We start from the raw sequence: 12,803 nt of genomic DNA, 5'->3' as shown, positions 1-12,803 counted from the left end.
CGCCCTTCAGACTTCCTGGGTACAAGGTACAAGTTACAATGTGTACATGTAGAGACCCTTTACCAGTTTGCCTTTACCGTATTTACACATTGATCAACTGAGATCTTTTTCTCGAAGATGCAAAACGTGAAGGTGGTCATGGTTGGAGATGGTGCAGTGGGTAAAACATGTTTTTACATTCGATGGACCACCAATTCATTCCCCAGTGATTACGTCCCCACTGTGTTTGACAGCTATGCCGCCGAAATTATGGTCGATGGAAAACCAGTCATAGTGTTGCCATGGGATACAGGTACGTACCTACCTGTATGATGTCGTTTGCACTTGTAATATATAAAACATGATATTGATTCTTTTTGAGCAAATAATGTGAAGTTATGGATTTATGTAAACATCTTTTCTCTCGACCCTTGAAACACATCTGCTGGTTTAATCACATATGCTAATTCTCTACAGTTGGTGGAGAAGACCACGATAGGCTCCGCCCAATTTCCTATCCTGATACGAACATTTTCCTTGTTGCATTTTCCATCAAATATCCAACCTCATTTGCAAACATCAAAGAGAGGTGGATACCTGAAGTTCGTCACTTTTGTCCAAACATACCTGTGCTGCTATTGGGGCTCCAGTGTGACCTCAGAGGTCAAGAGGTCAATGGTGACTACACTGAGGTCCCCCGCGAAGATGCTCTGCAACTGGCAAAAGATCTTGGTGAGGAATTTATGCCGTATTTCTGCAGAGTGAAAACCTGTCTCTAGTGGTCGCCCTGGGGCATACCAACAGTGGCTGTATTATAGAGGGTGGTCTGCTAACATAGGTCCAAACACACATGCTATAGAGACTTTGGGGCCTATTAACCTGGCTGTATTATAGAGGGTGGCCTGCTAACACAGGTCCAAACACATGCTATGGAGACTTGGGCCCATTAACCTGGCTGAGCTTTTTCAAAAAATCATATCACCAACGAAACTAAAGTTATGGCCGTTCAAAGATGCTTCATTTAACATGTGTAAAAATTTCTAGAAGCACGCACATTTTAATCCAATGTTACGTACGAAAGGAACATTTATGGGTATCTGATAACCGTATGACCTCCCCCCTCAGGAGCGGTGGGTTACTATGAGACAAGTGCCCTAACAGGAGCTGGTGTGATGGAGGCAATGGACGCTGGTATGAGGGCAGGGCTAGCAAGGGAAAAACAAGAGGCAGGCAGAAAACGGTAAGTGAAATAGTAGGAGTATTGTCCTTATGGTCATCCTAAGCATTTTATATAATGCCGTATAGCGGCAAGGCACTATATTTTTGCGGATTGACCTCGAACTTAAAAAGTTTAGTGGCTCGTTTACTTCCGGTATTGGAAGACCTTTCTACTGCTGCCTAGGGGTGTGGTCATTTGAACCTCTATCCTCGAAAATGAGATCCGCAAAATAATTATCCGCAAAAATTTAGTGCCTCGAAAATAACCCCTTAAACGATATCGCTAGGTAATGGGCCTCAAAGTTTTTGTAGCATGTGTTTAGACCTGTGTTACTTAGCAGGCCACCCTGTATAATTATTAGTACAGCCACTGTTGGTGACCACTATATAGACAGGTTTCACTGCATTAGTCAAATCTGGTTTACATTATTGTCACCTTGTAACTTTCCTTACAGGCGCTCCCAATCATCCGACCAATCATTTTCAACAAATGTCAGCGGACCTTCCCCGCCCCCTCAACTACCAGACCATAAAAAAGCGCCCGCAATAAAAGTCCAAAGTTCAACGTTTTCCTCCGATCGGGCAAAAACGATAAACAACCCATCTCATTCGGACGTGGTCTTGAGACTGGAGGGCAAGACGTATCATCCCCATCGCTATGTGTTGGCATCTGCTTCAGATCTGTTTAGACTGCTGCTCAGAGTGACTCAGGAAGTTAAGGTGAGGTTTTCTATTAGTTCCTACGTATCTCGACAAATGCTGTGGATACCACACATCTATGATGGTCACTCTTGGGCAGACCAACAGTGGCTCTAATAAAGAGGCTGTCTGCTAACACAGGTCCAAACACATGCTTAGGAGACTTTGAGGCCTATTTTAACTAGCTGGAAAATATTTCTCACATTTATTCCAGTTGCTGTTCAACTGCATGCCACCACTATATATACCGTTCTTAAAGCCTCGTCATAACGTTCAAATCTTATTTTCTTCTGGTAGTTGCTGCTATAGGCTCAAATACTGTATCATTACCAGTATGGTTGTGAGACGTGAAGTACCGAGTGCTCTGTATATTACAGTGTTCCAATTAAGTGATTCCTTTAATGTCCACTCTCCCACCTCCTCCAGGTTGATAGTCTGTGTGATGGGTGGGACAAGGCACGACTAAAGAAGGTTACTGTGGAGACAGTCAACTCGGGGCAGCTGGAGGGAATGCTCCACATTGATGAAAGGTACAGTGGAACCCTCTATAACGGACACCTTTGGGGAATAATGTTTTGGCCACTATACAGAGGGTGCCTTTGTTGAGAGGTTGTTTTGTACACAAACTGTTCATTTGGTACCTGAGTGCCTGATGGCCGTTATATAACAGCTGGCCTTTATTCGGAGGTGGTTGTTAACAGAGGTTCCACTGTAATTGTACACCACACTTTGTATAAATAACATTTATTTTGTTGTAATGACAAATTTTTTTTTAAAAACGGTCTGTTTATTATTTGTGATTTTTGTTTGCTATAGACCTGACTCGGACGGTAAGCAGGTGACAGAGATGACCTTTGACCCCTCTGTGGTGACGGAGCTGGCGCTATCTCGTGCCCTTGCGTTCCTCTACACTGGAGTGGTGGAACTAGACAAAGAGAGCGAAGGTTTCAGCGAAACAATCAAGATAGCCCAGCTGCTGAATTTGCCCGAGTTGGAGCTCATGTGTGAGAATGCTCGTAAAGGGGAGGAGTTTCTGAATCAGAAAATTATAACGTGGTTAAATGATCGAAATGTCAGTGTCACTAAGCAACTATTTCTCAACAAGGTATGCCATTTTTTTGCTGGTTATCTCGTACTTGCCTGTGCATCTTATTATCATGATTAACTGATTTTTGAGTCCAGATATATCATCTTTTGTAGCTTTTAGGGAGATCCATTTAAAATACATTGCTCGATAGAAGCAAAGACGTATGTTTTATCACCACCACACCCACCCACACACACACACACACCCACACACACACCCACACACACACCCACACAGGGATTGTTCTCTGACGTGTGTTTCCTGGTGGAGGGTGTGGTTGTCCCCGCCCATCGACTAGTACTGACCACACGATGTGAGGTCATGTCGGCCATGTTGTCTGGAGCCTTCCAAGAGAGCGCAGCTAACGAGGTAGGTTGTCATAGCGACAGATAGCTAATCACAAAAATTAATTATTACCTCACTTCTTTCGAAAAATTGAATTTATTATTCCTAGAATCAGAGAATTCAGCACACAAGAAGCATCTCCCAAATAGACGACTCTGTTTGTTAGCATGCACTTTGTGTTCGTGTTCCATTCTACATACGTTATATTCTTAAAGCTAGCTCTACCCGCAAGTCACAGAGTCACAGAGATGCCCTACTGTAGTTGCTTAGCAACCATGCGTTTATTTCTATTTTCGAATTCCAATAGAATTTAAGTAATCAACTCCCTCCTCAGATATCCATCCCTGATATTCCATTGGACACGTTTGTGAGTTTCCTAGAGTACCTGTACACTGACCACGCCCCCATTGAGGAGGGGGACTCTATGGGAATATTGGAGCTGGCCAACAGGTGAAGGAAATTGTTGAGTTTAGGAGTGTTGCCGTGAGTTTGGTTTTGAGTATAATGGTCTACGGTGCATAATTATAGGCACGTATAATTATAGGCACGTATAATTATAGGCACGTATACTGTACATCCAACCCCTCAAATATCGTATAGCTGGTTATTTTCGAGATTTTCGAGGATGACCCAGAAACACGAAAATTTAGTGCCTCGAAAAATTGGTTTACTGTAGGGGTGTGGTCATTTGAACCTCTCTACTGTAGGGGTGTGGTCATTTGAACCTCTCTACTGTAGGGGTGTGGTCATTTGAATCGCTATCCTCAAAATATTTTAGTTAGGGCAATCCGCGAAAATTTAGTGCCTCGAAAATAACCCGCTCTACAGTTTAAATTAAAGTAAAGACCTTGTTATTTTCAGAGCTTGTGTATCACATGCCTTATTGACTCCTTCCCTCTCCCTCACAACAGGTACGTGATGAGTCGGCTCATGTCACTCTGTGAATGGCACATCTCCAAGCATGTGGAGAGGGCCATAAAAGATTCTATTTCAAAGGCAAACGTCGACATTATAGGTGAGGTCATTCAATCATTCTACCTACATGTAACAGTCTGTGCTCAGATAATTTTAAGTGATGGTCAGTTATAATTGTTTAAAGCATCAAACATCAAAGCACGATCGTACGAAATATGTTGCCAGCTAAATATAACACCCACTCCCCACACACACACACACACCCAACACCCACTCCACACATACCCAACGCCCACTCCCCCCACACACACACAGGACTCCTGCTCTCCTCACAGCTGCACAACGCGTCTCAGCTCAGCACTTGGTGCCTCCACTTCATTTCAAGCAATTACGCTGATTTTGAGGAAAATGAACAATTCCTGCAATTGGACCAAGACAACCTCTCTTATGTGGAGGAGCATCGATGGCCACCTTACGAGGCCGCTATGAACGAGTATAAGGCCAAGTACCTCAATACTGAGGGGGAGGAGTCAGGTAGGTGTGATTTATAGAGGTTTATTTTGTGGAAGATTCTGTGTTCCTAGTCTAGTCCTCGTGCATGATGCATGGCTTAGATAAGTCCTTTAATTCTGCTTCACCATAATACTATAAGCATCTATGGAAGCGGCTTTTTTTACTGGGGGCTTGAGCTGTTTACAGCAGTGTAGAGGCGAGCTTCTTTGGCTTGGTTGTGAGGGTAGATCGTACATATATATAGGAGGGCTGGTCGAGTACTGACGGTGGAGTTTTGCAGCAGTAGTGGAATGGGGCCGTTTTATAGTGAGGTGAGGCTATAAGCCATTCGTTGGTCCATGCATGCAAATCGTATACGCTGCAGATGCAGATGTGTCTATAGCGTTGTCTCTGTCATTTTGTGCAGTTCTATTTATTAATTGTGTTACTAAGACAGTGTTATGTTGCTATGCCCTTGAGATGCATGGCATATATTATTGCACTCAGCCCTCGTGCCCATGTTATAACTATAACTTATAAGCAGGCCACCCTCTATAATACAGCCAGGTTAATGGATCCCAGACTCTCCATAGCATGTGTTTGGACCCTCTTTATTGCAGCCACTGTTGCATGGCCATGATCTGCCCAGGGGGTAGACACTGTACTATATACCTCCCACCATGCATGACAATCCCCTCGCTACTACAGATGACCCCCCCAGGACATCAGAAGATGGAGCAGCTGTCAAGAGCCATAAGAGACGAGGACTCTCCTGACTGTTCAAGTAGATCAACTAGACGGAAACTGTTACTCTGTTCGTGTTAGCATGCACTTTTGTGCCATTGATTTTTATTCCATCACTTTTCACTGAATATTTTCACTGAATATTAATTAATTATCATAGGCTTGGAATGTAGTGACGTCATATCTCAACCACAAACATAAAATGATTTCCTGGTACATTGGTGTTCTGATCTTGTACCTTGTACATTACATGATTGTAGAGACCCCTTTACCAGTCGACCTTTACCGTATTTACACTTTCATGACTTCGCTGTTCTGATCGATCTCTTTTTCTCGAAGATGTCACACATGCAACTGAAGGTGGTCATAGTTGGAGATGGTGCAGTGGGTAAAACATGTTTTCTTATACAATGGAGGACCAATTCATTCCCCAGTGAATACATCCCCACTTTGTTTGAAAGCTATTATTCTCTAATTATGGTCGACGGAAAACCAGTCACAGTGGTGCCATTTGATACAGGTACGTACCTGATTGTCGTTTGCACTTGTAATTATATATTATGATATTGATTCTGTTTGAGCAAATACTGTGAAGTTATGGATGTGTAAATTTTTCTCTCTCGACACTTGAAACACATCTGCTGGTTTATTACATACGCTAATTCTCTACAGCTGGTGGAGAAGACTATGATAGGCTCCGCCCACTTTCCTATCCCCAGACGGACATTTTACTTGTTGCATTTTCCATAAAATATCCAATTTCATTTGCAAACATCAAAGAGAAGTGGATACCTGAAGTTCGTCACTTTTGTCCGAACACACCTGTGCTGCTACTGGGGCTCAAGTGTGACCTCAGAGGTCAAGAGGTCAATGGTGACTACACTGAGGTCCCCCGCGAAGATGCTCTGCAACTGGCAAAAGATCTTGGTGAGGAATTCTTCCGTATTTCTGCTAGAGTGAAACCCTGTCTATAGTGGTCACCCTTGGGCAGACCAACAGTGGCTGTATTGTAGAGGGTGGCCTGCTAACACAGGTCCAAACACATGCTATGGAGACTTGGGCCCATTAACCTGGCTGTATTATAGAGGGTGGCCTGCTAACACAGGTCCAAACACATGCTATGGAGACTTGGGCCCATTAATCTGGCTGTATTATAGAGGGTGGTCTGCTAACACAGGTCCAAACACATGCTATGGAGACTTGGGCCCATTAACCTGGCTGTATTATAGAGGGTGACCTGCTAACACAGGTCCAAACACATGCTATGGAGACTTGGGCCCATTAACCTGGCTGTATTATAGAGGGTGGCCTGCTAACACAGGTCCAAACACATGCTATGGAGACTTGGGCCCATTAACCTGGCTGTATTATAGAGGGTGACCTGCTAACACAGGTCCAAACACATGCTATGGAGACTTGGGCCCATTAACCTGGCTGTATTATAGAGGGTGGCCTGCTAACACAGGTCCAAACACATGCTATGGAGACTTGGGCCCATTAACCTGGCTGTATTATAGAGGGTGACCTGCTAACACAGGTCCAAACACATGCTATGGAAACTTTGAGGCCCATTAACCTGGCTGTATTATAGAGGGTGGCCTGCTAACACAGGTCCAAACACATGCTATGGAGACTTTGGGACTCATTAACCTGGCTGTATTATAGAGGGTGGCCTGCTAACACAGGTCCAAACACATGCTATGGAGACTTGGGCCCATTAACCTGGCTGTATTATAGAGGGTGGCCTGCTAACACAGGTCCAAACACATGCTATGGAGACTTGGGCCCATTAACCTGGCTGTATTATAGAGGGTGACCTGCTAACACAGGTCCAAACACATGCTATGGAGACTTGGGCCCATTAACCTGGCTGTATTATAGAGGGTGGCCTGCTAACACAGGTCCAAACACATGCTATGGAGACTTGGGCCCATTAACCTGGCTGTATTATAGAGGGTGACCTGCTAACACAGGTCCAAACACATGCTATGGAAACTTTGAGGCCCATTAACCTGGCTGTATTATAGAGGGTGGCCTGCTAACACAGGTCCAAACACATGCTATGGAGACTTTGGGACTCATTAACCTGGCTGTATTATAGAGGGTGGCCTGCTAACACAGGTCCAAACACATGCTATGGAGACTTGGGCCCATTAACCTGGCTGTATTATAGAGGGTGACCTGCTAACACAGGTCCAAACACATGCTATGGAGACTTGGGCCCATTAACCTGGCTGTATTATAGAGGGTGGCCTGCTAACACAGGTCCAAACACATGCTATGGAGACTTTGGGACATTAACCTGGCTGTATTATAGAGGGTGGCCTGCTAACACAGGTCCAAACACATGCTATGGAGACTTGGGCCCATTAACCTGGCTGTATTATAGAGGGTGACCTGCTAACACAGGTCCAAACACATGCTATGGAGACTTGGGCCCATTAACCTGGCTGTATTATAGAGGGTGACCTGCTAACACAGGTCCAAACACATGCTATGGAGACTTGGGCCCATTAACCTGGCTGTATTATAGAGGGTGGCCTGCTAACACAGGTCCAAACACATGCTATGGAGACTTGGGCCCATTAACCTGGCTGTATTATAGAGGGTGGCCTGCTAACACAGGTCCAAACACATGCTATGGAGACTTGGGCCCATTAACCTGGCTGAACTTTTTCAAAAAATCATATCACCAACAGAACAAAGTTATGGCCGTTCAAAGATGCTTTATTTAATGTGTGTAAAGTTTCTAGAAGAACGCACGTTTTAATCCAATGTTACGTATGAAAGTGACATTTATTTGTATCTGATAACCGTATGACCTCCCCCCTCTTCCCCTCAGGAGCGGTGGGTTACTATGAGACAAGTGCCCTAACAGGAGCTGGTGTGAATGAGGCAATGGACTTTTGTGTGAGGGCAGGGCTAACAAGGGCAGGCAGAAAACAGTGAGTGAAATAGTAGGAGTATTGTCCTTATGGTCATCCTAAGCATTCTATATAATGCCGTATAGCGGGTTGTTTTCAAGGCACTATATTTATTTTTGCGGATTGACCTCGAACCTCAGAAGTTTAGTGGCTCGTTTACGTCCGGTATTGAATGACCTTTCTACTGCCGCCTAGGGGTGTGGTCGTTTGAACCTCTATCCTCGAAAATGAAATCCGCAGAATGTTTAGTTTGACCAATTCGCAAAAATTGAGTGCCTCGAAAATAACCCCCTAAACGGTATCGCTAGGTAATGGGCCTCAAAGTCTCCGTAGCATGTGTTTGGACCTGTGTTAGCAGGCCACCCTCTAGAATACAGCCACTGTTGGTCTGCCCAAGGGTGACCACTATAGACAGGTTTCACTGCATTAGTCAAATCTGGTTTACATTATTGTCACCTTGTAACTTTCCTTACAGGCGCTCCCAATCATCCGACCAATCATTTTCAACAAATGTCAGCAGACCCTCCCCGCCCCCTCAACTACCAGACCATAAAAAAGCACCAGCAATAAAAGTCCAAATTTCAACGTTTTCCTCTGATCGGGCAAAAACGATAAACAACCCATCTCATTCGGACATGGTCTTGAGACTGGAGGGCAAGACGTATCATGCCCATCGCTATGTGCTAGCATCTGCTTCAGATTTGTTTAGACAGCTGCTCGGAGTGACTCAGGAAGTTAAGGTGAGGTTTGTCTATTTAGTTCCTGCGTATCTCGGCAAATGCTGTGGATACCACACATCTATGATGGTCACTCTTGGGCAGACCAACAGTGGCTGTAATAAAGAGGTGGCCTGCTAACACAGGTCCAAACACATGCTATGGAGAGACTTTGGGGCCCATTAACCTGGCTGTATTCTAGAGGGTGGCCTGCTAACACAGGTCCAAACACATGCTATGGAGACTTTGAGCATTTATTCCAGTTGCTGTTCGACTGCATGCCACCACTATATACCGTTCTTAAAGTCTCGTCATAACGTTCAAATCTTATTTTCCTCTGTATAATTCTGGTAGTTGCTGCTATAGGCTCAAATACTGTATCATTACCAGTATATGGTTGTGAGACGTAAAGTACCGAGTGCTCTGTATATTACAGTGTTCCAATTAAGCAATGGCTTTGTGTCCACTCTCCCACCTCCTCCAGGTTGATAGTCTATGTGATGGGTGGGACAAGGCACGACTAAAGAAGGTTACCATGGAGACGGTAAACTTGGGGCAGCTGGAGGGAATGCTCCACATTGAAGACAGGTAATTAAGAGAATAATGTACACACTTTGTCTATCAATTCTTAGTTTTTGAGTGCGTTTTACGATAAATTTTTCTACAAAAATGTGTATGATGAAATTTTTTGTTTGCTATAGACCTGACTCGGACGGTAAACAGGTGACAGAGATGACCTTTGACCCCTCCATGGTGACAGAGCTGGCGCTATCTCGTGCCCTAACGTTCCTCTACACTGGAGTGGTGGAACTAGACAAAGAGAGCGAAGGTTTCGACGAAACAATCAAGATTTCTCAGCTGCTGAATTTACCCGAGTTGGAGCTCATGTGTGAGAATGCTCGTAAAGGGGAGGAGTTTCTTAATCAGAAAATTATAACGTGGTTGAATGATCGACATGCCAGTGTCACTAAGCAACTATTTCTCAACAAGGTATGCCATTTTTGTGCTGGTTATCTCGTACTTGCCTGTGCATCTTACTATCATGATTAACTGATTTTTGAGTCCAGATATATCATCTTTAGGGAGATCCATTTAAAATACATTGCTCGATAGAAGCAAAGACGTATGTTTTATCACCACCACACACCCACACACACACACACACCCACACACACACCCACCCACACACACACACAGGGATTGTTCTCTGACGTGTGTTTCCTGGTGGAGGGTGTGGTTGTCCCCGCCCATCGACTAGTACTGACCACACGATGTGAGGTCATGTCGGCCATGTTGTCTGGAGCCTTCCAAGAGAGTGCAGCTAACGAGGTAGGTTGTCATAGCGACAGATAGCTAATCACAAAAATTAATTATTACCTCACTTCTTTCGAAAAATTGAATTTATTATTCCTAGAATCAGAGAATTCAGCACACAAGAAGCATCTCCCAAATAGACGACTCTGTTTGTTAGCATGTACTTTGTGTTCATGTTCCATTCTACGTACGTTATATTCTTAAAGCTAGCTCTACCCGCAAGTCACAGTGTCACAGAGATGCCCTACTGTAGTTGCTTAGCAACCATGCGTTTATTTCTATTTTCGAATTCCAATAGAATTTAAGTAATCAACTCCCTCCTCAGATATCCATCCCTGATATTCCATTGGACACGTTTGTGAGTTTCCTAGAGTACCTGTACACTGACCACGCCCCCATTGAGGAGGGGGACTCTATGGGAATATTGGAGCTGGCCAACAGGTGAAGGAAATTGTTGAGTTTAGGAGTGTTGCCGTGAGTTTGGTTTTGAGTATAATGGTCTACGGTGCATAATTATAGGCACGTATAATTATAGGCACGTATAATTATAGGCACGTATACTGTACATCCAACTCCTCAAATACTGTATAGCTGGTTATTTTCGAGGATGACCCAGAAACACGAAAATTTAGTGCCTTGAAAAATTGGTTTACTGTAGGGGTGTGGTTATTTGAACCACTATCCTCAAAATATTTTAGTTAGGGCAATCCACGAAAATTTAGTGCTTCGAAAATAACCCGCTATACAGTATAATTATTATTAAAGTAAAGACCTTGTTATTTTCAGAGCTTGTGTATCACATGCCTTATTGACTCCTCCCCTCTCCCTCACAACAGGTACGTGATGAGTCGGCTCATGTCACTCTGTGAACTGTATATCTCCAAGCATGTGGAGAGGGCTACTAAAGATTCTATTTCAAAGGCAAACGTCGACATTATAGGTGAGGTCATTCAATCATTCTACCTACATGTAACAGTCTGTGCCCAAATAATTTTAAGTGATGGTCAGTTATAATTGTTTAAAGCATCAAAGCACGATCATACAAATATGTTGCCAGCCAAATATAACGCCCACTCCCCACACACACACACCCACCCAACACCCACTCCACACATTTCCAACGCCCACTCCCCCCACACACACACACAGGAATCCTGCTCTCCTCACAGCTGCACAACGCGTCTCAGCTCAGCACTTGGTGCCTCCACTTCATATCAAGCAATTATGCTGATTTTGAGGAAAATGAACAATTCCTGCAATTGGACCAAGACAACCTCTCTTATGTGGAGGAGCATCGATGGCCACCTTACGAGGCCGCTATGAATGAGTATAAGGCCAAGTACCTCGATACTGAGGGGGAGGAGTCAGGTAGGTGTGGTTTATAGTCAGACTGACATAATTAAATAGCATGATGAGAAATACGAGTATCAAAGTGCAACCATGCAGGTTTTAAAATTGTCCAAGGTTTATTTTGTGGAAGATTCTGTGTTCCTAGTCTAGTCCTCGTGCATGATGCATGGCTTAGATAAGTCCTTTAATTCTGCTTCACCATAATACTATAAGCATCTATGGAAGCGGCTTTTTTTACTGGGGGCTTGAGCTGTTTACAGCAGTGTAGAGGCGAGCTTCTTTGGCTTGGTTGTGAGGGTAGACCGTACATATATATAGGAGGGCTGGTCGAGTACTGACGGTGGAGTTTTGCAGCAGTAGTGGAATGGGGCCGTTTTATAGTGAGGTGAGGCTATAAGCCATTCGTTGGTCCATGCATGCAAATCGTATACGCTGCAAATGCAGATGTGTCTATAGCGTTGTCTCTGTCATTTTGTGCAGTTCTATTTATTAATTGTGTTACTAAGACAGTGTTATGTTGCTATGCCCTTGAGATGCATGGCATATATTGCACTCAGCCCTCGTGCCCACGTTATAACTATAACTTATAAGCAGGCCACCCTCTATAATACAGCCAGGTTAATGGATCCCAGACTCTCCATAGCATGTGTTTGGACCCTCTTTATTGCAGCCACTGTTGCATGGCCATGATCTGCCCAGGGGGTAGACACTGTACTATATACCTCCCACCATGCATGACAATCCCCTCGCTACTACAGATGACCCCCCCAGGACATCAGAAGATGGAGCAGCTGTCAAGAGCCATAAGAGACGAGGACTCTCCTGACTGTTCAAGTAGATCAACTAGACGGAAACTGTTACTCTGTTCGTGTTAGCATGCACTTTTGTGCCATTGATTTTTATTCCATCACTTTTCACTGAATATTTTCACTGAATATTAATTAATTATCATAGGCTTGGAATGTAGTGACGTCATATCTCAACCACAAACATAAAATGATTTCCTGGTACATTGGTGTT

At 44.0% G+C, this 12,803-nt stretch overlaps 2 protein-coding genes across 2 annotated transcripts; both read left to right on the top strand.

Moving 5' to 3' along the window:
• Positions 1–52: 52 nt before the first annotated feature.
• On the top strand, positions 53–5,638 carry LOC135347865 (rho-related protein racA-like). The gene is made up of 11 exons (XM_064545967.1): positions 53–292; positions 457–711; positions 1,105–1,219; positions 1,653–1,917; positions 2,323–2,426; positions 2,713–3,001; positions 3,221–3,352; positions 3,663–3,778; positions 4,240–4,343; positions 4,559–4,777; positions 5,444–5,638. Exons 1-11 carry the CDS (start codon positions 118–120, stop codon positions 5,509–5,511), a joined length of 1,842 nt encoding a protein of 613 aa, XP_064402037.1. The 5' UTR covers positions 53–117; the 3' UTR covers positions 5,512–5,638.
• Positions 5,639–5,765: 127 nt separating this feature from the next.
• LOC135347866 (rho-related protein racA-like) lies at positions 5,766–12,793 on the top strand. The gene is made up of 11 exons (XM_064545969.1): positions 5,766–5,999; positions 6,152–6,406; positions 8,322–8,424; positions 8,879–9,143; positions 9,604–9,707; positions 9,821–10,109; positions 10,317–10,448; positions 10,759–10,874; positions 11,270–11,373; positions 11,583–11,801; positions 12,542–12,793. The coding sequence occupies exons 1-11, from the start codon at positions 5,819–5,821 to the stop codon at positions 12,607–12,609; spliced, it is 1,836 nt and encodes a 611-aa protein (XP_064402039.1). The 5' UTR covers positions 5,766–5,818; the 3' UTR covers positions 12,610–12,793.
• The last annotated feature ends 10 nt before the right edge of the window (positions 12,794–12,803 follow it).

Source organism: Halichondria panicea, chromosome 14 (assembly GCF_963675165.1).
Source record: "Halichondria panicea chromosome 14, odHalPani1.1, whole genome shotgun sequence".
In the NCBI taxonomy this organism is placed as follows: domain Eukaryota; kingdom Metazoa; phylum Porifera; class Demospongiae; order Suberitida; family Halichondriidae; genus Halichondria; species Halichondria panicea.
Note: the sequence above shows the minus strand (reverse complement) of the source record. Positions and strands in the feature narration are given on the sequence as shown.